Source organism: Colletotrichum costaricense (genome assembly GCF_030867565.1).
Source record: "Colletotrichum costaricense strain IMI 309622 chromosome Unknown Scaffold_10.1, whole genome shotgun sequence".
Classification (NCBI taxonomy): Eukaryota; Fungi; Ascomycota; class Sordariomycetes; order Glomerellales; family Glomerellaceae; genus Colletotrichum; species Colletotrichum costaricense.
Window position 1 is genome coordinate 1 of NW_026848239.1, and position 23,982 is coordinate 23,982.

Here is a 23,982-nt window from a genome sequence, read left to right on the forward strand (position 1 = left end):
AAAATATATAAAAAATAGTTTTATATACTTTATATACTAAAGTATTTTATTAAAATTTTAAATTATATTATTTATACCTAAGTTAGAAAGATATTTATAGTAATAAAGAGACGTAGTTAGTGGGCTATAGGTGACGCACTGGGAGGGTGTACACGAACTTTTGACACCCTACTGTAAGAGGGTGAATTGGACCCTCGTAAAAAGGGAACCAATGCCAAGTTTCAAATGAGAGCAAAGCAATTGGCTTTTTTAGCTCGGTTTCCAAGGGTATGGTCAACTGATACCCGGCGGCCATCATGGCCAAGCGAGGGCGCGCCAAAGGGCTCAGGCCGATGCGGCAGCGCGGGATGGGGGGAGGTGTGTTTTTTTTTCTGGGTGGGGGGGTGGGGTTGCTGGCGCTGCGGCGGGGGCGGGGGGGCGGGGGGGGGGGGGGGGGGGGGGGGGGGGCGCGGGGGGGGGGGGGGGGGGGGGGGGGGGGCAGAGGGGGGTGTGGGGGGGGGTTGTGTGTGTTGTTTTTGGGGGGGGTTTGGGGGGGGGGGGGGGGGGGGGGGGGGGGCAGACAGTCGGACAGTCTGCATACTCATACAGACTCCAGAGAAATTCACAGAGGGGGAGGATTCGCATTCCTTAGTAAGGCATCGTACGCTGTCTTGTTCGCTCGTTCTCGTTTGGGGGGTTGTGGTGGCTTGAGGGGGGAGGGTGGGGGCACGACAGAGATGAAGATGAATAAGAGATTTGGTCGTTGATCGTGTCCAGTCTCTTGTGGCTGATTACTTATCAAGCTCTCTGTCCGGCCCGTCAAGCTCAATGGTAAGGTAGATGGAGTTGGTTAATGATGAAGAAGAGTAATGCTGTAAGTTGCGCAGTCACTTCTCACCTGTGGCTTGACGCCTTCAACTTTCCAGCTGTCTCCAGAGACCTCCACTTTCTGTGCCAGGCGCACCACAAACTAACCGGCCGAGTGCGATGGACCCTCCTTCCTGCCATTCCTTATCAGCTGGAGGATGGAAAAAAAAAACAGGTGCTTAGGTCAACGAAAACCAATATCGCCGGCTGCAGATTGGTCCCTTCTGATTAGCGCATTCTGTCCATCAAGCTGCCCGCGCCTGCCTATCCGTCCTGTTTACCTCACCTTACTACAGTTTGGGGTGGGTGCTCTTGTCATTTCACCGACCGCCTCCCCATAACGTCGCAGTTAGCCCGCCCGCCTCTTTCTTCACGGCTCACCTATCACCGCGCATATCCCACAGCTCCAGCTCGAGTTGTCGAGGTAGCTTGACCTTTGTCTTGTGCGGGAATTCCCACCGCCGTTGGATCACTTTGTCTCTTTTCCCATCCTCCAAACAAGCTACTGGGCCTATCTATCTCTCCCTCTCGCTTGTATGCACCATCCCGCCGCCGCCGCCATCTTCCGCCGTCCGCTCTCCGCCTGTTCTCTGACCGACTCGACATGCGCAGTCTTGACCTGAATCTCGGTCAGATTCCCAACACCCAGAGCGATCCCAGCTGAAGGGTCTCGCCTGCCAATCTGTATATACTTCGTGACCTTCACAGTCCCGGTCGCCTTTGCCTCCGCCTTTCCTAGGCCCGCCGCCACCCCGTTGCAGAGAAACCCCCCTCATCTTCTTCGTCGTCTGTCCGGCCTAGAACCGACCCTTGCCTCTAGCGCCGCCTTAGTCCACTGGGGTTGGGTAGACGAGACAAGAGGTCCCTTCTTCCAACTGTCTGTGCCCACTGCCGAATGATGTGTGGAGCTGTCACTGTGCAAGTCAAGATAGCGTCGCGATAACGGCCTGGTTCCAACACTTTTGTATGCCTCACCGACGTCCAGCCTTTCCCACCTTCACTCTCCCCTCTTTCTACTCCCTCTCGCAACCGCACCTTTCGCCAGTCCTGGCCGAGGGACCTGCGCTCACCAAGAAGTCTACAGGACGACCCGTTTCTCCTACTCTCTACATCATCTAGAGTCGGCTCTATAAACCGCCCCCGACTCACCCCGACTGGCCGGTAGCCGCGCCTCCGGAACTCAGTCTCAACCCTATCCTCGTCCCAACCTTCCCCGCCCCGTCTCTTCTCTCCGAAAAGCCGACTAGTACCGTCCGATCAAGAGACCTTCACCTTACACAATGCCGGCTCATTCACCGCCATCACCCACCCTCAAGCCGACGAAGCGCCCGCGCCAAGGCTCCTACGATGTCGACGTCTCCCCGCCCCCCTCCGCTGGCATCGACCAGAGCCCGTCCGCAGCCGAACAGAATGACCCGATGGCCAATGCCGGCGCGGCTCTGACTTCAGCTGAGAAGAATGGAGGAGGCGGAGGAGGAAAAGCAGGCCAGAGCAGCAACTTCCGCAACGTGAGCGCCTGCAATCGCTGTCGCCTACGGAAGAACAGATGCGACCAGAAGCTTCCCAGTTGTGCCAGCTGCGCAAAGGCCGGCGTTGCGTGCGTGGGCTACGACCCCATCACGAAGAAGGAAATTCCCAGAAGGTATGGACTACTTGCCCGTGTAGCGTATCCGTGCCTGGAGTTGCTTAGTGCGCGCGCATGTGTGCGCAGTAGCATTGTCACCTCGATCGTTGACTGCGTGCTAATAATGTGACTCGTAAAGCTACGTGTTCTACCTAGAAACCCGCGTCGAGCAGCTAGAGGCACTTCTCGCCAACCAGAACATACCTTTCCCACCAGCCGAGAACCTGGAGCTCTGCTCACGTCCCGGCGCCGAGATCGCGAGATCGACGACTGAGGTTGCTCCCTCGGCACGCTCCGAGAGCAATGATGGACCTGGGCCAGCGAAGAACAACATACACCGCCCTGACTTGGAGAAGGCCAAAAAGGCAGAAAGCGGTGGTACGGGAATGCTTGATATAGTCAGCCCATCGAAACCACGATCACTAGCGTCGGCTTCAGGGGTCTCCTTCAACCGCGTAGTGTTCGCCGCTGTGCAATACTCCGTGTCGGATCACAACGGAACGCAGGATCGAATTGGTGGCAAGGGCTTACCGATCGGCAGCGGGACATCTATGCGCGACTCCTTCTTTGGTTTGCACACGAAACCCACGATCCGGCCAGCAAACTTCCCTGACAAGGATGTGGGAATGAGGCTTGTGACCCTCTACTTTGAGCACGCGAATCCTCAGATCCCCATTCTGCACCGAGGGGAGTTTATGCAAATGTTCGACCAGGCGTACGCTGATCCGAGTGGGCCAAAGGGAGCTCGGGAGCTATACATGCTGAATATGGTCTTCGCAATCGGATGCGGTGTGATTGTGGGCGAGCCTGTGAAATCCGAAGGCTCGGGTGCCGGACCGCGCAATCCAGCGGATGCGAACAAGTTTGGCCAGGCACAGCCAGAGGAGTACCATGCGAGCGCCATCGTGCATCTTGAGGCTTGTCTAGGTAATAGCGGCGGTGGGTTGGAGGTGTTGCAAGCTGTGCTGCTGTTGGCCAACTTTGCGCTCCTCCGACCCGTTCCCCCCGGTCTATGGTGAGTTGTGTCCCCTCCCAGCCGAGCGTATTATGAGTAGTGATGCTGACAAGTTGACAGGTACATCATCGGCGTTGCTGTGCGCTTGGCTGTGGATCTTGGCTTGCACTACGAAGACGGAAGCGACGTAGAGCCGGCAATGCGGGATCTAATCAAGGATGAGAACGGCGAAGTCAACGAAGCGAGGAACGCCCAGTCACGCGAGAGGGGCCGACGACTTTACATCCGCGACATGAGGCGGAGGCTTTGGTGGTGCACCTACTCCTTGGATCGACTAGTGAGCACCTGCGTCGGACGACCGTTCGGCATCAGCGACCAGGTCATCACGACCGAATTTCCTTCGCTCTTGGATGATCAGTACATCGCATCGACTGGATTCTTGGAGATGCCTGCCGACTCATCCGAACCGAGCTACAAGCACGTAGCTTACCATTACTTCAAGCTGCGGTTGTTGCAATCCGAGATCCTCCAAGTGCTGCAATATAACCAGACACAAGTCGTGCGGGCCTCGGGCCAGAACCTGACCAACTCGGACATGCACACTCACCTGCCGTCGCCGTTTCTCGTCAAGTTCGACTCCTTCCGCTCGTGGCGCATCGACATCGACCGCAGGTTGTACCAGTGGAAGAACTCAGCGCCGACGCGGGAAGAGACGGGTGTGGCGTTTTCGACCGAATTCCTGGAGCTCAACTACTGGCAGGCCATCATCATGCTCTACCGCCAGAGCCTGAGCGTGCCCGCCATGTTCGAGGGCGAGTACAACACCTCCACCGAAGTGAACAGCCCGACAGCGTTCCAGGCGGAGCTGCGGGAGGACGAGGACAGGATCTATCTCAAGGTCGCCGAAGCCGGGCAAAAGATTCTTCGTATCTACCGCCAGCTGCACTTGAGCGGGCTGGTCAGCTATACGTATCTGTCAACTCATCATCTTTTCATGGCTGGCATATCCTACCTCTACGCCATCTGGCACTCGCCTATTGTCAGAAGCCGACTGGTAAGTCGATTCCTCTGATTTGGAATTAATCGAAATAGCTCTAATGTGTAATGATACAGACAATGGACGAAGTCGACTTCACTATCCTGGCCGCCAAGTCTGTCTTCACCGACCTGATCGACAAGTGCCCACCGGCTGAGACCTGCCGCGACGCCTTTGACCGCACCGCAAAGGCCACCATCAAGATGGCTAACTCGACCGGGGGCTTCAACTCGGTGCCCCCACGCAAGATGCGTGAGAGACAATTCGAGTGGAGCTCCGCCTCAGGCGACGGGGCATCGACGTCGACTGCGAGCGTCGCACCTCGCCGCCGCCACCAGCAACACCAGTCGTCGGGCCAGGGCAACTTCCAGATGGACATGGCGCTGTCCGATACCCTCTCGTCGCCAAGCCTCTCTGTTGCCGGTGACCTCCCACCACGCCATTCCCCGCGCGCAACGGACTTCAATATGATGGCCCCCAGCCAGGGCAGCCCCTCGGAAATCGACCCTTCTTTCGTGGCCTCGCCGCCAGTGCCTCGTCGTGTGGCGACTCAGCGAACCAGTAGCGGCGGATCCTTTTTAAATCAGCAGCAGCAGCAGCAAGGGTCGTCATCGTATGGCGTAGCCGACTACCCAGACATCCAAACCATGGATTTCTTCCAGAGTTTGCAGGGTGGTAACCCCAACGGCGAGCTCGGTGGGTCCGGGGATGTGACGACGCCGCAGCTTGACCTGGGATTCGGCATCAACTGGGACAACATGCACCACGACTTCAGCGAAGGCCAGCAGATGAATATTTTCGACGGCTTCTTCTTTGGAGGACAGCAGCAGTCACAGGCGCAGCAACAGCAACAGCAACAGTCCCCGGATCAGCAGCAGGGTCCAAACGGCAACGCTAATGGGCGAAACGGGATGTGAAGAGGATGAGACAAGCCAAAAACGAAAGAAAGAGAAAAGAGAAAATGGCACGACGCCGGCGGCCTCTTGGAAAAAGATTGTTCCACGATGACGCCTCCGTGCTAGAAATGCATTACTAGCCCTTATGATGATACCAACACAAAACGGAAACGGCTGGGAAACGCCAAAAATGGAAGGGCTGGCGTGTGTGTGTATAGGTCACGACGCCGGCGGCCTCTGGGAGAAATCCCAGTTGACGCCTCCGTGCCGGACACGCCATATCCTCTCTGTATGAGAGAGGAAGATGCCAGCCGGGCTTCATGACATGCAGTATATTATAATGTGACGAACCATGCCCGTACGAAAGATACGGACACAGCCCGAAAACGGATCAGAAAAAGCAGGGATGGCAGGCAAGACCTTTTTTTATTTTTTTACTATTTACGAACCGGATTGGCAAAAGGAGGGCATCAGATCTTGTTCAAGTCACAACACAAAAAGGAAAACTCGGTGCGGTCAGATGTATATTGCGTGGATGGACATACTCAAAAATGAACGGCGAGAGTGGTTTCGTGTTGAGACGGAAAATGGGGGAGGGAGGCTGGTTCCGTGGGCGCAAGGAAAATCTGTTGCTTGCAGTCTGATTTGGTATACCCAGAAAAGCGAGTTGAGTGGAAGGGAAGGGGGGGTTAGATGTGAAGTAGTGAGCGTGAAGGGAGGAGAGCCGGCGAGACTCGTCAGTTCTTCTACTTGGTTATCCCCTTATTGGACTGAGTGAGGAAATGGACATTGGATTCGCCTCCTTCTCTCTCATCGCCAGATTGATCGTGTCGTGACATTCGAGAAAGCGTCAGTACCTCACCGAGCAACGCAAGACCAAAGTCGAATCAGAAACCTCTCACCGCCATTATACATGAACTACTTTTCAGGCAAAACCAAAAAGGAAAGGAAAGGACGGGGAATAAACTCAACCAGAACTCCACGCCACTGCCCGAAATGGAACAACGCGCCCCTCAGGGTTCATTGGAGTATTCGTTTTTTTTTTTTTTTAACCAACCCGACTACCTCGCACACAGCTTGACCTGACCTCGCCGACGTGAACGGGTGCTGCTGTGCCGGTGACGAGAAAGGGGATTAGATCCCCTAGGTAGGTACCTTTGGGAGTTCGAGGAAGGGAGGAAGGCGGTGGGAGGGGACGACGAGGTAAGGAGAGAGTGCAGGTGCTGGTGGGTCGTGCTATAGTCGGATGGGATGAGGCGGGTCGGAGTGGGAGCTCCCCTGGGGAGCTACTTCACTACAGCTCAGCTTTCTACATTGGCTGGACTGGCCGACGATGAATTTTGTTACTTTTACATGGGCTGATGTGCACAACAAGTACAATCAAGTCAAACTTATAGCTGCGTAGCTCAAAAGTCCAATACCCTAACACGGGTGGTGAAACGTACACGATCCCGTACCGGCAAGTCTTTACTGATGTTACAAACCCAACACCATGCCAGCTTGATTATCCATACTTCAAAGATGGCTCAACCCTCGCACAGCCAACACTAAGACTCTTCTGACACCTCATCAGCCACTCCTGCTAGGTTATCCTCAAGGTCCCCAAAAAAGATAAACAGAGTATCGACTGCGTCATCCTACTCCCGCTTACTCTCCTGCCCGTTACCGTTACTGTTGGGCCGAGCCATCTGTCCAAAGAGCAAGGTGAGAGGATATCCAAAGAAGGCGCCGACAACGCACATCGCAGTTGCCAAGAGGGTCCAGGCGTGCCAGGCCCAGTACCCAAAGAAGGGAGCGATGAACTTGAGCCACTCGCCGACCTGGTAGTGATCCTCCTGGCTGACGATGAACTGGCGCTGGCGAGTGCCGACGGAGGCGTCGTCACCGTAGCCGCGAGGTAACGGGTTGCCGTTGGCGTCGATTGTGCGGGTCTCTAGGCGGAGGACGACGACGAAGTCGACGGGTGCCGAGTAGAAGGGAACGAACCACAGGCGGAAGTCTTGGCGCATCTTGACGTAGAGCAAGTTTGTTTTTTGGTCTTGGACTGTAAGGGGGTTAGCATATCTTATCTCTCTTGTAAAAAGGCTCCCCAGTACAGCTTCTCTGCTGAGAGATAGCTGGCCAGGCATAGAACATACCAGAAGACTCAATCTCCATTTCAATATTGGGGCTCAAGATGCGGTACCAGCGGTAAATCATGAGGACCAACCAACGCGAGTTGATGGTGAAGAGGAACGGGATCTGGATGTTGCCAAAGGACGGTACATGGCAGAATGGGTGGGTGAAGGAGGCGTCCTCGGTGAAGTTGGAATAGAGGGCATTCTGCTGCTTCTCTGGGGATCCCTGGACCAGGTCCCGGATGACGGTCTTGATCTCCTTGACTATAGTCGGATGTTTGTCAGTGAGGGGGACACTTTCGATTTGTCTAGCTAATATGGGAGGTCGTGCAGAAACAAAGAAGGGAACACGGCTCAACGGCTCAAGACTGAAAAGTCCATAGCTGTTGGGTTGCAGGCTTGGGGGATGGCATCCTGGGCCGTGATCTGCAGCTGGGGTTGATACAGGTGTTGGCAGCGAGGCGTTGCCGTCTTCTTGGGAGTGTTATGTGTATGAGTGACGTCTGCGTACCTGGATGATCCATCTTACGCTCGTGTCAGCGTCAAGTCGAGAAAAACGTATTATTATTTGCCGTGTGGAGCTCAAAAGTCGTAGTCTACTTCAAGCTTCTGAACGGATCGATTGGTCTTGTTGAGTTCACCGATGCTCAAGTGGAATCCGGTTCGTAATGTTTGCGTGGGAAGAGCGGGAGGTGCTGTTATCCTGTGTTTGAGAAGAACACAGACGTTCGAGTTTTGGGTGGGAAAAGATCAACGTCACAGGGAAACGCACAGAGACGATGAAAAGGGGAGGGAAAGGTCAAACGTTAAAAGGGAGGGAGAGGGCGCCTGAGCTAGGTACTCGGAGCTATATGTCGGCCGCGGGAAGGATGGAGATGGGAGCTATGATGTCTCACAAGCCAAACGCCTAGAGCTCCTAGAGGTGAGGTGGTGAGAGGTACCTTGGGTACAGTACCTGGCGTCGAAGGTGGCAGAATCGGAATTGGAGAGCAAGTCTGGTCCGCAATTGCCGGATTAGGAACGTGCCTGTGCCCGATCGTTTGATTTGTCTCGTGAAGAATTGGATACCTATCTCGTACCTGAGGTGTGGGAAGTTGTGGCGCTCTTACCCACGTCCGGGAAGCCGAAGCTCGCAGGGTGATGTCATTCTGAAACTATTTGGGAGCATGGCGTACCCTCCACACAAGTCCGGGGAAAGCATGTGAAATGCGGCGACTCCTGCTGCCGTCATTGGCCAATCCCATGGACAGCACTTACCAGTGCATTATTTACTTACTGTAGTACCTTAGCTTGACTTGACGGGGAAGAGCTTACAAGCAAGGTACCTGGCATCCACCTAGCTATTGCTCAGATCATCGTCGATCTTTAGTACTTACACCTTGCAGTACCTTACCCTGGCTGCAGGTTCCCAAGAACGACGATGCTACGGCTGCAAGCAACCGGCAATCACTCTTAGGTGCGATATTTCAGTGATCAGTAAACTGACGGCTTTGGCCTTAGCATTTCGTCAATGGCTTCAGTAAGTAGGAGCAATCAGATGAAATGGAAAGAATAAGTAGTCCAGATTATATATCCGTGCCTTGGTATCAATCGCCTTTCCACCTCGTCACTCAAAAAACAACCTCGAATCCCCCGCTATTTCCTTCAGATGTCCGGTCTTATGTATGCAAGACACAATGTGACGACGCCCGGAATATAGCAGCCTCCTCACATCTCGCACCGGCTACCGAGGCAGCACCAGCACCACAACTGCCCATCCATTGGCGTGATAACCCGGTCATGGGATCACCTTAATCCGCCGTATTCGGGAAGTAATTCAAGATCATCCAGTATCCCTCCCAGCGTATGGGAATACGGACTTTAGTATCGTAACCGAACACGTCCTTCGGCACCATCCTGCTGTCCGGAGTCACCCCACACTTTGATCTTCCATCTGACACTTCCCCCATCTTTCCTAGTCATTCCCTTCCCGCTCCGATCGGTATGCCCGGTATCCACGTGCCCATCCATGTTTGACGTACAATCGCCCTAGTATATCATCCATCCATCCATACCGATAAAAAAGGTTCGTACAACATCGTTCATCGCTCACGTGAATATGCCGCACTCACAGCACCGTAGCAGAATCTATTACAAACAAGGTCCCAACAAAAGTCCAGTCGCTAGAAAGGAAAGAGAAAGAAAAAAAGAACAACGCGATTTTGTACGATGGATAGGTAAGTAGGCCAACACCTCAGTAGTCCCGGCTCCCACGCCGGCTCTCTCCCCGATGGCTGTGCCGCCGCGAGCTACTATGGCGCCGTCTCCTTCTATCAGACGGCGAATGCTCCTCAATCACCACAACCTCGTCTTCCTCATCATCCGTCACGATCCTCGGCGGCGGAGCTCGACTATGTCTCCGCTCTTGCATCGGCGGCGGCGGCGCTGCCTCAACAATAATCGGACCGCCCGGTGCCGGCGGCCTGCTCACGCTCTCCCTAACCCTCACCTCCTCCGTCGCAATCACCCTCGCCCGCGGACTGCGATGCTTACGGTGGCGATGCCGGCTCTTTGACCGCTGCCGCCGCACCGAGACGACCGACGCGGTACCCGTGTATACCGACGACGACGAGGCCTCTACCGGCCGGCCAAAGTTGAGGCAGGTGTAGACCATCCACAACACGAGCAGAAACCCTGCGACGGCGCCGAGGGTAATACCCACAATCGCACCGGCGCCGAGGCTCGACCAGCCGCCGTACGTGGCGGGAACGACGACGACGCCGTTCGTGGTGGTTTGGCGAGGAAGGAGGGGCATCGTTCTCTGTCTCTCTCTCGCGCGCGCGCGCCTTATGTCAGAAAAGCTTGGGATGAGGCGTGATTTCTTGATGGCGTATGGTCCGTGGCGCGACGGTTAGACTCGCGCGCAGTCGTAGGGCAAAAGTCGCCTGCAGGTACGCAGTGACGGTGGATCGGATCGGTCGTTTGTTCGTAGGGCTGCCTGCACGGCTCGTAAGAGTTGTCGCAAATGTTTGTCGGATGATGCGGCCAAGTGGCGATGGGAATGCACGCGACGACGTTGGAAAACGAAAGGATTCAGGCTAGTAGCCCAAGGTTGTGCCAAACAGCGAGCGCGCGCGTCGGCGGTCTTTGGGTTGAACGGCTTTGGCTCCGACGTTGCAGCGTCGCAAAGCCTGAGACAGATTCCGAGCGCTTGGCCGAGGGGCGCCGAGTCGATGGCGACAATAAGAATATCGCTCTAATCCGTGGATCAGTCCACGAAAATGACGGGCCGAGAAATGGCAAAATCAATGTCTGAGGTGATGGTTCAGTCCCATCAGGAAAGAATGCGGGAAGCGGATTGCTTAGCAAGGCTGTTGGGTGAGAGAAGTAGGCGGGAGACGAGGGAGGGATGGATGGGATTCATGGAGGAGAATGGATGGATGGATGGAAGGCGCGGAGGGACGGGACGGGTGAGACTGAAGGGCGGGCATGCGACGTGTGATTGGAGCGCTGCGCCATTAGTTGCGTCTGCGCGACACCACCCGCAGTTTGCGCCTGCCTGTCACCAAAGTACCTAAGGTACACACTATACTGACAAGTGAAGTAAAGGCTTCCACTTGTGCCTGTCGTGCCTGCCTGGCGCACATCATCGCGGGAAACACGGATTCTGGCGTGGGTGCCACAAAAGGCGCCTTTCCCAACTGGGTGCAAAACGGGATAGCTCAGCGCGCCTATTGGACTGTGGGAAACCCCCCGTTTGGTCCACTGAAAGCCCGGGCCGAGGCAGGGGTCGAGCTCTGCGTTGCTGCTCAGCAACCACTATTAAGTTCAACAGCCAACTTCCCCGCTTGCCTGTGTCTTGGGGAACCTCGTTACGACTTGAGAGGAAGTGTTTCGTTTGACTCGTTTGACACGCAGCGTTTCTCTTGTCAATCAGCGTCTCACTCCGAATGCTTTGTCAAAATATCGTCATTGCCAGGCTGGCTAAGATAACTATGTGCAAGAAATCCCCTTCCAATCCGCCCATCTCTTCGCAAAGAGCTCACTCAGTTCCGGTCATGAAACCCTTCTTTACCGTTCTCAACTATGACGGTGGCACGGCTTGCCCGAACTCTAAGCAGGTACCGTAAGAACGAAAAGCTCGCCAGTAGAGTCGCTAAGCATAAACAACCTGCCCTTCTTGTCAAACGCAAGGCCAACAGGCCGGAAGCAGCTTCCGGGGCAAACAGCGTTGTTGACGTTCCACGCAACTCTAACCTCGGCCGTCTTGCTGGTAGACGCAGCAAGCGGCTGTCCATTGGCACCAAAGTCGACTCTGCTGAGACGGTAGCCGTCGCCGGGAGAGCGGTTCCTGTAAACATCGTTAACGTTTGTTGCATCACGTCCACAATCCGGGAGCACTTACCAGCTGCCGTGGAAGGAAATGTAGGCGGATGATCCATTGGGGGAGAACTTGATATCCAGCGGCGCCATGTGAGCCTGGAAAGTGAGCCGCGGTGGTGTGGGAACAGTCTGGCAGTACTGGTCTGTGACGCTGCCAGTGGCGTTTCCCTGGATAACCTGGCTTCCCACCTTCACGTTGGGTACGCCCGTGACGGTGCTGGTCTCCCAGACGGCGAAGCAGTTGGGGTAGCCATAGTTTGCACCCTTCTGTGGGTTCGACGCAGCTCTGTAGCTGCCGTGGTAGTTGAGTTCCTCGCCAGGGTTGTCGTTGTGAATGTCCACTCCGTTGCGGTCCATGTTGTCCAGAGAGTTCTCGACAGACCACTGAAATAACATTAGCTGACTGAAGGCTCTGCGAGTATGCACCAGGCACTTACAATGCCTCCGTCCAGGGGGTTCTCTCCAACACCAACACTGTTTCGCAGTCCCCACCCAAAGAGTTCTCCCGTTGTGTAGTCCACAGCGCTGCCCGTCAATTTCGTGAGATCAAAGGCACGAATTTGACTGCGGCCGGATGAAGCCTCGGCGGTTGGAAGGTCAAGGTTCGGAGCGGAGCCGCGGGAAACTAGCAAGACATTCGGCTTATCTTTAGGGATCAGCAACGTGCGGCTCTGGTGGCCAGTCTGCGTCATGCCGTTGATGATAGACCTCGCCTGTCCAACAGTGCCGGCAGCAGCGTCGTAAGGGTACGCGAACACTTCGGACGCTGTTGCCGCATAGATGGTCTTGCCGTCGGCAGACAGGGCCAAGCCATGGGCGAGCTAGACAAGGACAGGTCAGTTGCTGCGTTGGTCATGAAGAGGCAAACGGGATGGCTCGGCTTCCTACATTCGTGTTGGATATGAGGGTCTTCTGAGAAGCCACGCAGACGTTTACTCCGCCGTTGTCTGTGAGCTTGACGTACTTGACACCCGTGCCTCCTTGCTCGGCGATGAGCAGGTTGCCCAGAGTGTCAAACTGCAGACTGCGGGGCCTTGACAGCCCGTTAAGGATGAGCTTGGAGCTGTATCCCGCGGCCAGCTGGGGTTGCGCGACGGGAGTGAGGTTCGCGCATTGAGCGGCGACTGTCGAGAACAGAGCTGCGCCCGCGGCAGCAAACGCTGCGAGGGATGTGATGGGTGCCATTGTATCGATTCGTGGCGAGAGCAGCCGCGAGTATTCACTAGGGAGGGCTACGTGCTAGCTGATCGTCTCAGAACGACAACCTGACGGAGGCCAACTGCGATGTTCTGGAAAGCAAGATGAGGAGCACGCCTCGAGACTTCAACTCCACAGACTGGAGGTGAGGAGTATGGATAAGGTAGAGCCTAGAGACGAGAACAGCAAGGGGAGCCAGAACTAAGGAAGGGAAATCGACGTCCTTCCCGCTCTTTAAGACGAAAACTGGGGGGCCAAGAAGGCAAGGACCAGCTTTCTACATCATTAACACGAAAAATTCATGGTAGGGGCAGCAGCGCGGAAGCGGTTTCCATCCGAACTCGCCTGCCCAACTGCCTTACAGATCGTTAACACTAGAACTGGATCATCACACTGACTCTCTTCCCTGGATCCTGGCAGACCGGGAGCGGGGGGAATGACAACGTTGTAGATCTTGGCCATCATCCGTCCTCCCTGTATTCCACGGCATGTTCGTTCAAAGCAAAGTGCCGGCAGACCGTCGTGTATTGCATAGACTACGGAGAACATTCCTTTACACTAGACAGGATCACCCTGCAGCTACAAAGGAAGGTAGATCTATACTTCCCCTGGGACCATCTATCCCATGCACGTAGCCGAAGACCGAGGATGTGATGGAATCAACCTTTGTCACTTTGGCTTAAGCTACATTTGTTGCGAAGGTCCTAGGACTCCCCTTTCCTGCGCCGCCAAGTCCAATCACGTAGTACGCGATGCAACAAACTGCCGGCGGGTGACTTCCCATCAGAGCAGGTCCCAAGAGATAAAAAGGTGGAGCAGTCTGGGGGGTAATTATAAACGGAAGGTAACCTTAGTTTATTCCAAGACCTGTGCAATGTTGGTTTGGGCAATCTACGGAGCTTGGGATGAATGCATAGAAGCTTGAAAGGGAGAGGCGAGTTTCCACTTTATACAGGTATGACGAGAAACAAGGTTGACAAGGTCTCAGAAAAGACGTTTGAACGAATCGGCGGCCGTCCTCCTTGGAAATGCAACCTGCTGATGTTGATCAAATCTTGGCGGCACCTGCGGGATGAATGGAATGTGGAAAGGGGGGCGCGCGGTTGAAGCAACACGGTGCTTTATCTTTGACTGCGATGACTAGGGGATGGATAAAATCGAGAAGAGGGGGAAGACAGCTCAATGGCTTCCAGGGGGGAAAAGAGTCAAAGTCTCCAAGACTTTAGAATGGGGGCCTTGAACAATAGCCGTTGCATTAAGGTTGTCATCCGCGGAACGGGTGCCCCGGAGTTTACGGGAGCCGGTTCGGACCTGTAAGCGGAATAAGTGACGGCTGATCGCTGGCGTGCAGGGCTTGCGAGGTGTGATTCGAAATCTCTCTATGCGGGGAGGGGGAAAATCTCCTTACCTTAAATGAGACGAACTTGGGATAGTTGGGGAGCACTCGACCTGGTGCCCAGATCTTGGCGACCGTTTTTTGCATCCCGCCGATTGGACGGAGATATTGCTGCGTAACTGATTAAGCGATTATAAACCGTTCCATGTTAGATTGAAAGAACATAATGTACAGAGTAGGCATGGAGAGTAATTATGGCGTCTTTCGCGTGTTTCCATTATCCATCTACGTCAGACGGAAGGAACTAAAGGGATTCTGGGCGTAAACTAATGAGTTACTGCCAGAGCACTACGTTAGATAGACGTAGAAGAAAGCCACGAAGAATTGATCGAAATCGGAGCATCCAGAAGTTACAGAAAAGATACCATTCGGTCCTTTTTACCGTTGATATAGCCGATACCACTGAGTACTTACCTTGGTAATTTCGTCACAATCACACGCGGACATTGTATCGGCCGACGGTCATCGGTGATGGGTATAAGTCGGGCGAACCCTCCGCTCCGCAGTTAATGACACTCGACCCGCTGACATTGAACATCCGCTAAAGTCCGATGGGCAAACTGGATGCAGAGCTTGAAGCGAAACCTCTCTATCACGTGTCGGAATCCGGTGTTCGATGCAGAGACAGGAAAACAAAAGGATGCACGTCTCTTTCTATACGCCGAGATAGCTTCTGTTTTTCTCTGCGAAATCCCTCCGACGCCGACGGCGCCCTTCCCCACCGAGCCCCAGTAACGGCACCTAAAGTCCCGTTCGGACGGACGGAAGGATGACATAAACCCTCCCGATAAGTGGGCGCTTTCATCTCAACAATCTTTCCAAGCCTCTTACATCCAATGTTCGCTTCCTTTCGCTCGTCGTTTTCTTCACCCCCAACATGCCAGATCACCAACTCCGAATGACCCAGATCTCGCTTGCCACAACAGAGTCCCACGTCGACGAAACTTCAACAACCGAGGCACCTATGGGCCATCAACCATCTTTCACCCCAACAAACACGTCTCTTGAGTTTGATAGGTACACTTGAAGAAAAGTAACAGGGTATGACGTAGACTCCTTGCTGCCTGCTGCCTACTTCCAGCCTGTCTACTCAACTCCCGCTTCGCTTACCCGCCAGCCTGGCCTCACTCTTCCCAAAAAGGTCTCATCTCATTCTCAGCTGAACCGAGTTTTGCATGCCCAGCTGTAAGATAAAGATGACTCGGCGCCACAACGAAAGGACACGCAGTGAAGATGTCGGTAGTCAGGATGCAGGCACGATGCACAATTGATACACAAACTCTCTCTCTTTGCATTCGTGACTGTCTCACATCAAGCTACAAAAGAAACCTCCACGAAGCAACAGGCAATTGGTAATCTAGCCAGACTTTGATGTATGAAACACCTCTTTAGTGCGGGGTATAAACTGCTCCAATGCAAACACTAAGGGTCCCCAGGGAAACGAAGCGTACAAAGTCACCTGACAACGTGGTAATCTGGCGTTTCCCCCAGTCAATCGCGCGCAGAGGCGTCGTATGTGGCTTGGCCCTAGAGTTTCTTACACCCTTACCTCGTAAGATTCTAGCTCTTGCTAGCTTTGTCGTTCACGGACGATACTTTGCAGAGACGAGGAACCCCGCGCGTTACACCATGTTCCTGCCGTCAGCAATATTCACGGTCCTCCGGGGGTCATGTCATGTCGGTGACTCAGATTCTTGGGATCGTCAACCAGCAAAGTAAGATAACATAAGCGACAAACATTATTTGCGCCGAAACCCTGTGTCCGGGCGATAGACTTGTCCGTTTCGTGGACGATGGACACGCCCGAAAATTTCTGTCTCTACATCTCCTGTCCTGTAGGAACGTATCCTGGTTCCAAGTTACGATTGAGTCCACTTGCTTGTCTCAACAAATTGTGGCGCTCACTAGGGAGAGATGTTCCCCCACAACTTGTCAGCTTGGCTTCGTCCCGGTGAGGTTTATGAGGTATGAAAAGCTCTTAGATCGAATCTATAAAGAACCGCGCAAATAGTCTCTTTTGACTTTGTGATTCCATGCCAATTCATTCATTCCACCCTCACAACAAACATTCTACAGCCTCCTCACAACACAAGTTATCAATACCATTTCCATCTTCCAACATGACCACCCCCGCCGAAGAGCCAAAGCAGACCTACCGCGGCAACTGCCACTGCAAGACCTTCGTCTACGAGGTCCAGCTCCCAGAGATCAAGTCCGCCAGCGCCTGCAATTGCAGCCTCTGCTCCAGGAAGGGGACCCTCTGGGTTATTCCCCAACGCGACGACGTGCGCTTCGTCAAGGGCGCCGAGGATGACCTCTCGACGTACAACTTTGGTCCTGGCCAGATTACGCACAAGGTAAGTCCCGGGAATCTGAACACGCGGAAACGAGCAAGATTCTCTGCAATGAGTTCGAAATTGCGGTCTGCCGGTGTCCGGTAATGCTGACGACCTTTGGCCTCAAAGTTCTGCGGAAACTGTGCTACGCCCATCCTGGCGGATTCCCCCAACGGAATCGTTCTAAACGTGAGTGTCTCGCATTCTTGCTGCGCCGTCTCAAGATCTGTCCGAGGGGGAAGAGGCACTAGGGCTGACAGTTATGCAGGTGCGCTCGATCCAAGACCTCGATATTTGGGGACTGGAGAAGAAGACGTATGCAACCCCAAATCTCACAAAAAGTCGTTCATCATATTACACAGATCGAAAATGCTGACCCGGCCTTTGCAGTTACGACGGCGCGTCTTACGGCGCCAACTACGAGCCTCACACCCACAACGGTCCCAGGCCGACGGCCGAGGTCGAGGGGGGCAAAGTTTACACCGGCAGCTGCCACTGCGGCGCTCTGACGGTGGCTGTCGTCAGTAAGCCCATTGACGAGACGTACGAAAACGAAGTCATCGAGTGCAACTGCAGCATCTGCGAAAGGGTCAGCAAACACCGCCCTGCTAATGCCGGCATCGGGGAAGGAAATTGTTGTGCTAACTTTCTTGAACAGAATGGATACGTCTGGGTGTACCCCAATAGCGACCAAGTCGTGCTGACGGGAGACGACGACAAGATTGGCCGCTACATCTTTGGACACCACATTCTCGCAAAGACGTTTTGCAAGAACTGCGGCGTCCCGATCACCAACCAGTTCAACCCGCTGAGCGAGGAGGAGCAGAGTAATCTGGTGGAGCTGGCGCAGTACTGGTACGAGAAGTCGAAGACGAGGCATCCCGTCAACGCGCGGGTTCTCGACGGGGTGGATGTGAAGAGTCTGAAGATTATCCAGATCGATGGCAAGGGTGAGCATCAGCCTGGATACGTGAACCCCTGAGGGACACAGCAGCGTGTACCGGTGATATCTGATGCGGCATTTGATGGCGAGGTTGTTTCGTAGTCGATCAAGATGAGGCGTTGAAAAGAAATCAAGAATTGAGCTTTCGGGTCGTATGGGTCCATATAGGAGCTCCATCGTCGTCAAACTTGGCCCACTGGAAAAACGAGCAACTGTCCTTGCCGGGCACGTTGCCCCCGTGACACATCCAAAAGTACCTCCCATGGTTCTCCTTCTTCCTCTGCACGACCCTTAGCACACATGGGATCCCGCAGTCGCATTTTGGCGTATGTCGCGGGTGCATGTCGGCTCTATAATCGCGGTAGGTGATGTTAATGCGCTTGTTGCCGGCGACGGGATGCGGGTCGATAGCCTGCGCCGGCGCGATGCTGTGCTTCCACTCCTCTTGCATCTCGGCGTGCATCACGAGAAGGGAGTTGTGCGGGAGGTGAATCGAGATCTGGCCCTCTGCGTCGGCGTCCTCGGCCGTCATCGTCGTGCTATTTCCATTCTCGCCGCCGCCGTCCTTGGGGATGATCCTTCGCACGCGGAACTCCCGCGCGACGCCCAGTGATACCGACCCGATGACGGCGCGAGGTCCGAGATAGGTCAGCTGGTCGCTGTGCCACCCAACGTTCTCCTGGGGCCCATCGTAGCAGTTCACAAAGGCCATGTTGGGTGCCCAAGGGTTAGGCGACTGGTACCGAAGCTTCTTCCCCTCGGGGTAGCGGGTCTTAATTCTCGTCTGAATCTCTTCATTCACAGCCTCTGCGACTTTCGGTTTGACCTTGATGAGCTGCGGTGTGATGCGGCGAATGTCACTCAGCTTGGCACCGTTGTAGAGGTAGTCCGTCTTCTGCGTTTGAATCTCGTCGTAGCTTTCGACGTAGAAGCTCGACGTGTGCGGACTAGCCACGACGTTGTCGAATAGTTTGAAGGTAACATTCTTCTCAAAAGACTTTGCCTCCGTCATGAGCTCTCGCAAGAGGTCGTTGGCTTCCTCTGGCGGGAGGAAGTTGTGGATGACGGTGCACGGCGTGTGTTCAGCAATGTCGACAGGATCGTACAGGTGAAGCGTGGCCCCCTTCTTGGACATGAGTTTCTTCTTTGGCTGCGGACCGTTGCTGCTATCTTCCGACCTAAGACCAAAGTGCCGGAGGGAACTCTGGGCACCGTTGACTCCATTTGACTTTTTGATCGGGATTTGCGCCTTGAGAGCCTCGAGCGATTCCGCGACAGAGCCATTGTGTGCTAAGAGCACGTCCAACAGTACATCTTGCTCCAAATTTGGATGAAGAGATGAAAGGATAGCCAGTTTCACCTCGGTTGGTTCATCATCCTCCGTGGGCTTCACCTCTTCAGTGAGTTTCCGCTTCTTTCTGATAAGAAACGAGTCCATGACGTAGATAGTCGAGGACGACACGAAAGACCGACCTCGATGTAAGTCATGAAGAGAGATGGAAATGCCCACCGATCTCGTTCAAGTTTTTGGAAAGGGAATCACCCGAGTCCAAGACTGAAGTACAAGCACCCCACTGGTCCGGACCCCATGTTTCTAGCAGGTGTCATTGCAAAGGGCGTACTGAGCAGGCGCGTGTGTAGCGCGAAAGCACGTGCTACTTCCCCCCACCTTGAGAACGCTGCCCCCGATAATCGCATCTCCAACTTTGCTGCATCTTCTGCCCCGCCATCCACACCACCCACTGCCCACTGGAGGCGTTGCCCGCAAACCCGCCTGGCCCTAGGTGCTTCCCCCCAGTCTGCCGAGGTACCCCGGATCGGGCGCGGTGATGTAACCGTCGACCGGCCAGAGCTATCCCGTCCCGCCGTCATATGCTTTTCCTGTGTGCGTTTGTAGCGGTACCTTAGCACCTTCCTTTACCTGTGCCAACCACCAAACCTTACTTTTCCCTCGCTCTCGACCAGCGACGGACTCCAAAGAAAAGAGAAACCACGGGCCCATCGCATCGCGCATTGCGTTTGCGTGAACGTCGCCCGCCATGGCCCCAATGCTCGAATTCCGCACGCAGGGCTACAACCCCTACGCCGTAAAGTACTCGCCCTACTACGACTCGCGCATCGCCGTCGCATCGTCGGCCAACTTTGGCATCGTCGGCAATGGCCGCGTCTTCTGCCTCGGGCTGACGGCGCGAGGCATCGAAGTCGAGACGACGTGAGTCTATCCCCCCCCCCCCCCCGCCTTCTGCTTCTTTACCTCCTCCTTGGTTGGTAACTCACACAACCCATGGCAAAAACAGATTCGACACAAACGACTCGCAATATGACCTCGCCTGGTCCGAGATCAACGAGAACCAGCTCGTCGTCGCCTGCGGCGATGGCTCCATCAAGCTCTTCGACCTCGGCGTGAAGGACTTCCCCGTCATGAACTTTCACGAACACAAGCGCGAGACCTTTTCCGTCAACTGGAGCCCCATCACAAAGGACACCTTCGTCTCGAGCTCGTGGGACGGCACGATCAAAGTGGTATGTTTGGACAACACCAACCCACCAAAAGAGAGACCGTCATATACTGACCAACCTGCTACAGTGGTCCCCAACCCGCGACCACTCCCTCCGCACCCTCCCCGTAGGAAACTGCACCTACTCAGCCTCCTTCCAGCCCTCCAACCCGCACATCATCTCCTCCGTCTCCTCCGACTCCCAAATCCGCATCTTTGACCTCCGCACCCCGGTATCCTCCCGCTACCACCTAACCTCCATGATCCCCGTCCACGCCGCGGGCCCATCCTTCCCCTCCGCCGCCCCGGGAGAAGTCCTCACCCACGACTGGAACAAGTACCGCGACACCGTCATCGCCACGGGCGGCGTCGACCGCGCCGTGCGCACCTTTGACATTCGGAACCCGACGGCGGGACCCGTGGCCGTCATGCAGGGCCACGAGTACGCCGTCCGCAGGCTGGCGTGGAGCCCGCACGCGAGCGATTTGCTGTTGACGGCGAGTTATGATATGACGGTGCGGTTGTGGGACGATCGGTCGAATGCGCCGCCTGCTGGTGGACCTGCGGGCGGGGCGCAGATTGGCGCGCAGGTTGGGGTTATGAACAGGCATACCGAGTTCGTTGTCGGTGTCGACTGGTGTCTGTTCGGTATTGGCGGGTGGGTGGCTACCGTCGGCTGGGATGAGAGGGTTCTTCTCTGGGATGCCAACGCGCTGTTGGGTGGTGGTCGGTGAAAGTGGGAAGCGAGAGTTGGCCAAAGATGAGCTTTGTGCTTTTTCACGATGATCAGTCCATCTTGTTTTGGGTTTGGAGGGATGCTGATACCCTTTTCTTGGAAGAGGCGCGCATTCTAGGCTTTTGATATTTGGGCGTTTGGGAGGGAATTCTTAGAGGGCGGGCGCGCGCGTACATAACGAGGATGGTGATAATCTTCAGAAACAGAAAGGGGGGACCTGGCCAACCCCTTTTCTGGGAAAATCGTACATGGCTGTAAAATGACATTTGCCTAGCGTTACTTGGAGCTGATGGGACTCGCAATCAATACAAGTCTGATCTGACATGAACTGCTCAGGGAACTGTACGTGCAGGGCAGACCATTGCTGTCATTTAAGTTGATGAGCACACAGAGATAAGCACCGCCTTGACTTGGAATCAATGATATCGAGAAAAGTATCACGTAGTATTCAGCTCACACGAGACAAGAGTGGATTAAATGTTTGTATCTTTGAAGATGAGATTTGGAGATTCAATGTCCCTCAGTATTATTTACATGGCGCTACAACTGTGTAGCTTTTTATCACCCCGGTTAATCTCGTATAGTTGAAATCTCTCTCGAGGCGCTATAGCTCTGTCCCAATGCCGGTGGTGGTAATACAAGCACAACTCCCTCGAGTAAAGCCCCCCTTTTCCTGTGCTCCGTTACAAAAATGGTATGATACAAGCCTGTTTCCCTCTTAAAAACAGGAAGAAAGGGGAGTGGTGGTGATGGTGATGGGGGATTGGGTATGGGGTATGGTGTGACATGTCTAATTCAGTTTCCGAGGTCGTTAAAAAAAACGTCTTCCGTATCTCACAGACCTTTTCCGATTCATTGAAGCCTTTGCTTTTTTCGTTGTTGGTTGTTCTCTTCTTTCCTCCGCTCGCGCCCGCTACGCTTCCGGGGCGCTGGTGTCGTCATCTTCTGCTTTACCAGGAGGATCTCTGTTGACGCTCTCTTCCACCGAAGCCACGTCCTCCGCCCCGGCTGAAACCACCTGAACGGCGGTCAGAGGAACGGCGGTCAGAGCTGGTGCTGTCCATCTCCATCTTCTCAAAAGCATCGCGGGGCTCGCGGCGGCTGAAACCACCACGATCACCGCGGTCACCACCACGGCTGAAGCCTTCACGGTCGCCACGGCCGCCGCTGTCGCTACCGTATCTAGAGCCCGGCTGTCTGACATTGAGACCCCTGATTCTACGCAGACCACGCTTCTCGATAGTGGAAGCGCTCAGGGCGGGTGTATCGTCCTGCTCCATGGCATTGACCCACCACTCGCGGAGCTCGTCAACCTTGGCCTGAACGTTGTCGCGGTTCTGGCCGAACAGGGACAGGTAGGCAACCTCCAAGACTTGGGGGTCGACCCGAGCAGTAGCCTGGGTCACCTTCTCGCAAATCGCCGTAGGCTCGTCTCCGCTGGTGAAGTCGTGCTGAGCACAGTCGATCGTCTGGTTGGGCTTCAAGGGAAGGCCTTGCAGTTCCCGGCGGGCAAGGTCCATTTCGCTGTCGGCGAGAATCAACCATCCCTCACCCTCCTTGCCCGCACGAGCCGTGCGGCCGAGTCTGTGGATGTATTGCTCACGGTCTGAGGTAGCGCCAATCTGGATAACGTGGGTGACATTGGGGAAATCGAGACCTCTGGCAGTAACGTCGGTGGAGAACAGGATGCCGGATTTGGCCTTGCGGAACAACTCTGCAGCCTTCGTGCGCTGACTCTGGGTGAGCTTGGAGTGGATTCTCCATCCCTGGACGCGGTCACGGTCGCCTCTCATCGTAATGTCGACATCGCCAGCAAGATCGACCAAGGCTGACGTAGGCAAGAATACAAGGGCCTTGAAGGGCAGCAGATCCCGGTCGGCAGTTCTCTTCTGGATTTCCTTGTCGATGAGCTCGTACATGGCAGGGAAGACATTGGCCCAGCCTCTGCAGTGGACAACGTGCTGATCAACTCTGTCGTGGGTGAGAACGTCGTCCTTGGAAATGGTCTGTATGAAGTCAAAGTTGTCGGGCCGGACCCATTGGCGGGCAAGAGCGATGACGTTCTTGGGGATGGTAGCAGAGAAGAGCAGAGTCTGGCGCGCAGAAGTCTTGGGGTCGGGCAGCTGATCGACGATAGACTGCAGCTCTCTCTCGAAACCGACGTCGAGCATGCGGTCAGCCTCGTCGAGGACAATCGCAGCCAGGTTAGGTGCCTCAATTCCGCTGTAGGGGTCCTCGAGAAGGTCGTTGAGACGTCCGGGTGTACCAACGAGCAAATGGCAACCTTCTCTACGGGTCTTGTGCAGCATCTCGCCCTTTCGTGTTCCACCGACGGCACGCTGGACGACCAGGCCCGTGCCCTGGCACAGCTTCTCGGCCTCGAGGGCGATTTGTTCGGCAAGCTCACGTGTAGGGGAGATGATGATCCCACGAATATCCTTTGAGCTGGCCTGGTAACGAGCCTTTCTGGTTGCGAGCGACGGATCCGCCGCAATCATCCTCTGCAGAATGGGAACGAGGAACGCCAGGGTCTTTCCGGTACCTGTCTTTGCTTGGGCGACACTGTGAGGTAGCGTTAGTATATTGTACGGCGTAGTCGCGCTGATGATGATTGAATTCGACTTACAGGTCCATGCCCTTAAGTGCAGGCTCGATGGTCTTGCTCTGGACGTCCGTCATGTTCTCGTACCGCATTCTGTTCGTGATGGTGTCGACAAGGGTAGAGTGAACGCCCAACTTCGTCAAATCCGCGAACTTGGTCGTCAGACCCGAAGTGTTTCCTTCATCCTCGGCGACCGGCGCGGCCGCAGCGCTGGCGGCCTCGCTAGAATACTGTCTAAACGCATTAATGCTGAGTGGCACGCGAAGCGCGCTTGCTGGAGCCTTTGCGATTGTCTGGAGGATGGCAGGTCTGGTCGTTCGGAGAGCCGGGGCGGCGAAGGTTCCGCCGCTGATGCGAGCGCACCTTCTGAGAGATTGGCGAAACATTTGTGTGTATGTGTCTTTGTAGAAAGTGATTAAAAACAGTAGCTACCGAAGA

The 23,982-nt window shown here is 54.9% G+C and overlaps 8 protein-coding genes across 8 annotated transcripts; 3 read left to right on the forward strand and 5 right to left on the reverse strand.

Moving 5' to 3' along the window:
• Positions 1-2,126: 2,126 nt before the first annotated feature.
• Positions 2,127-5,378, forward strand: CCOS01_09603 (fungal specific transcription factor; the record flags this gene model as incomplete). Its single annotated transcript, XM_060457761.1, has 4 exons — positions 2,127-2,488; positions 2,610-3,485; positions 3,546-4,479; positions 4,539-5,378. 4 exons carry the CDS (start codon positions 2,127-2,129, stop codon positions 5,376-5,378), a joined length of 3,012 nt encoding a protein of 1,003 aa, XP_060310926.1.
• Positions 5,379-6,994: 1,616 nt separating this feature from the next.
• Positions 6,995-7,998, reverse strand: CCOS01_09604 (uncharacterized protein; the record flags this gene model as incomplete). The annotated part of the gene is made up of 3 exons (XM_060457762.1): positions 6,995-7,401; positions 7,496-7,738; positions 7,986-7,998. The coding sequence occupies 3 exons, from the start codon at positions 7,996-7,998 to the stop codon at positions 6,995-6,997; spliced, it is 663 nt and encodes a 220-aa protein (XP_060310927.1).
• Positions 7,999-9,707: 1,709 nt separating this feature from the next.
• CCOS01_09605 (uncharacterized protein) lies at positions 9,708-10,268 on the reverse strand (the record flags this gene model as incomplete). The annotated part of the gene is made up of 1 exon (XM_060457763.1): positions 9,708-10,268. One exon carries the CDS (start codon positions 10,266-10,268, stop codon positions 9,708-9,710), a length of 561 nt encoding a protein of 186 aa, XP_060310928.1.
• A 1,298-nt stretch (positions 10,269-11,566) lies between these two features.
• Positions 11,567-13,021, reverse strand: CCOS01_09606 (uncharacterized protein; the record flags this gene model as incomplete). The annotated part of the gene is made up of 4 exons (XM_060457764.1): positions 11,567-11,804; positions 11,859-12,220; positions 12,274-12,657; positions 12,725-13,021. The coding sequence occupies 4 exons, from the start codon at positions 13,019-13,021 to the stop codon at positions 11,567-11,569; spliced, it is 1,281 nt and encodes a 426-aa protein (XP_060310929.1).
• Positions 13,022-16,549: 3,528 nt separating this feature from the next.
• CCOS01_09607 (glutathione-dependent formaldehyde-activating enzyme) lies at positions 16,550-17,747 on the forward strand (the record flags this gene model as incomplete). The annotated part of the gene is made up of 5 exons (XM_060457765.1): positions 16,550-16,786; positions 16,895-16,954; positions 17,034-17,080; positions 17,156-17,354; positions 17,424-17,747. 5 exons carry the CDS (start codon positions 16,550-16,552, stop codon positions 17,745-17,747), a joined length of 867 nt encoding a protein of 288 aa, XP_060310930.1.
• A 91-nt stretch (positions 17,748-17,838) lies between these two features.
• CCOS01_09608 (GRF zinc finger) lies at positions 17,839-19,146 on the reverse strand (the record flags this gene model as incomplete). The annotated part of the gene is made up of 1 exon (XM_060457766.1): positions 17,839-19,146. The coding sequence occupies one exon, from the start codon at positions 19,144-19,146 to the stop codon at positions 17,839-17,841; it is 1,308 nt and encodes a 435-aa protein (XP_060310931.1).
• Positions 19,147-19,747: 601 nt separating this feature from the next.
• Positions 19,748-20,940, forward strand: CCOS01_09609 (WD repeat domain-containing protein; the record flags this gene model as incomplete). The annotated part of the gene is made up of 3 exons (XM_060457767.1): positions 19,748-19,920; positions 20,006-20,231; positions 20,296-20,940. 3 exons carry the CDS (start codon positions 19,748-19,750, stop codon positions 20,938-20,940), a joined length of 1,044 nt encoding a protein of 347 aa, XP_060310932.1.
• A 952-nt stretch (positions 20,941-21,892) lies between these two features.
• CCOS01_09610 (DEAD/DEAH box helicase) lies at positions 21,893-23,930 on the reverse strand (the record flags this gene model as incomplete). Its single annotated transcript, XM_060457768.1, has 2 exons — positions 21,893-23,504; positions 23,569-23,930. The coding sequence occupies 2 exons, from the start codon at positions 23,928-23,930 to the stop codon at positions 21,893-21,895; spliced, it is 1,974 nt and encodes a 657-aa protein (XP_060310933.1).
• Between the last annotated feature and the right edge of the window lie 52 nt (positions 23,931-23,982).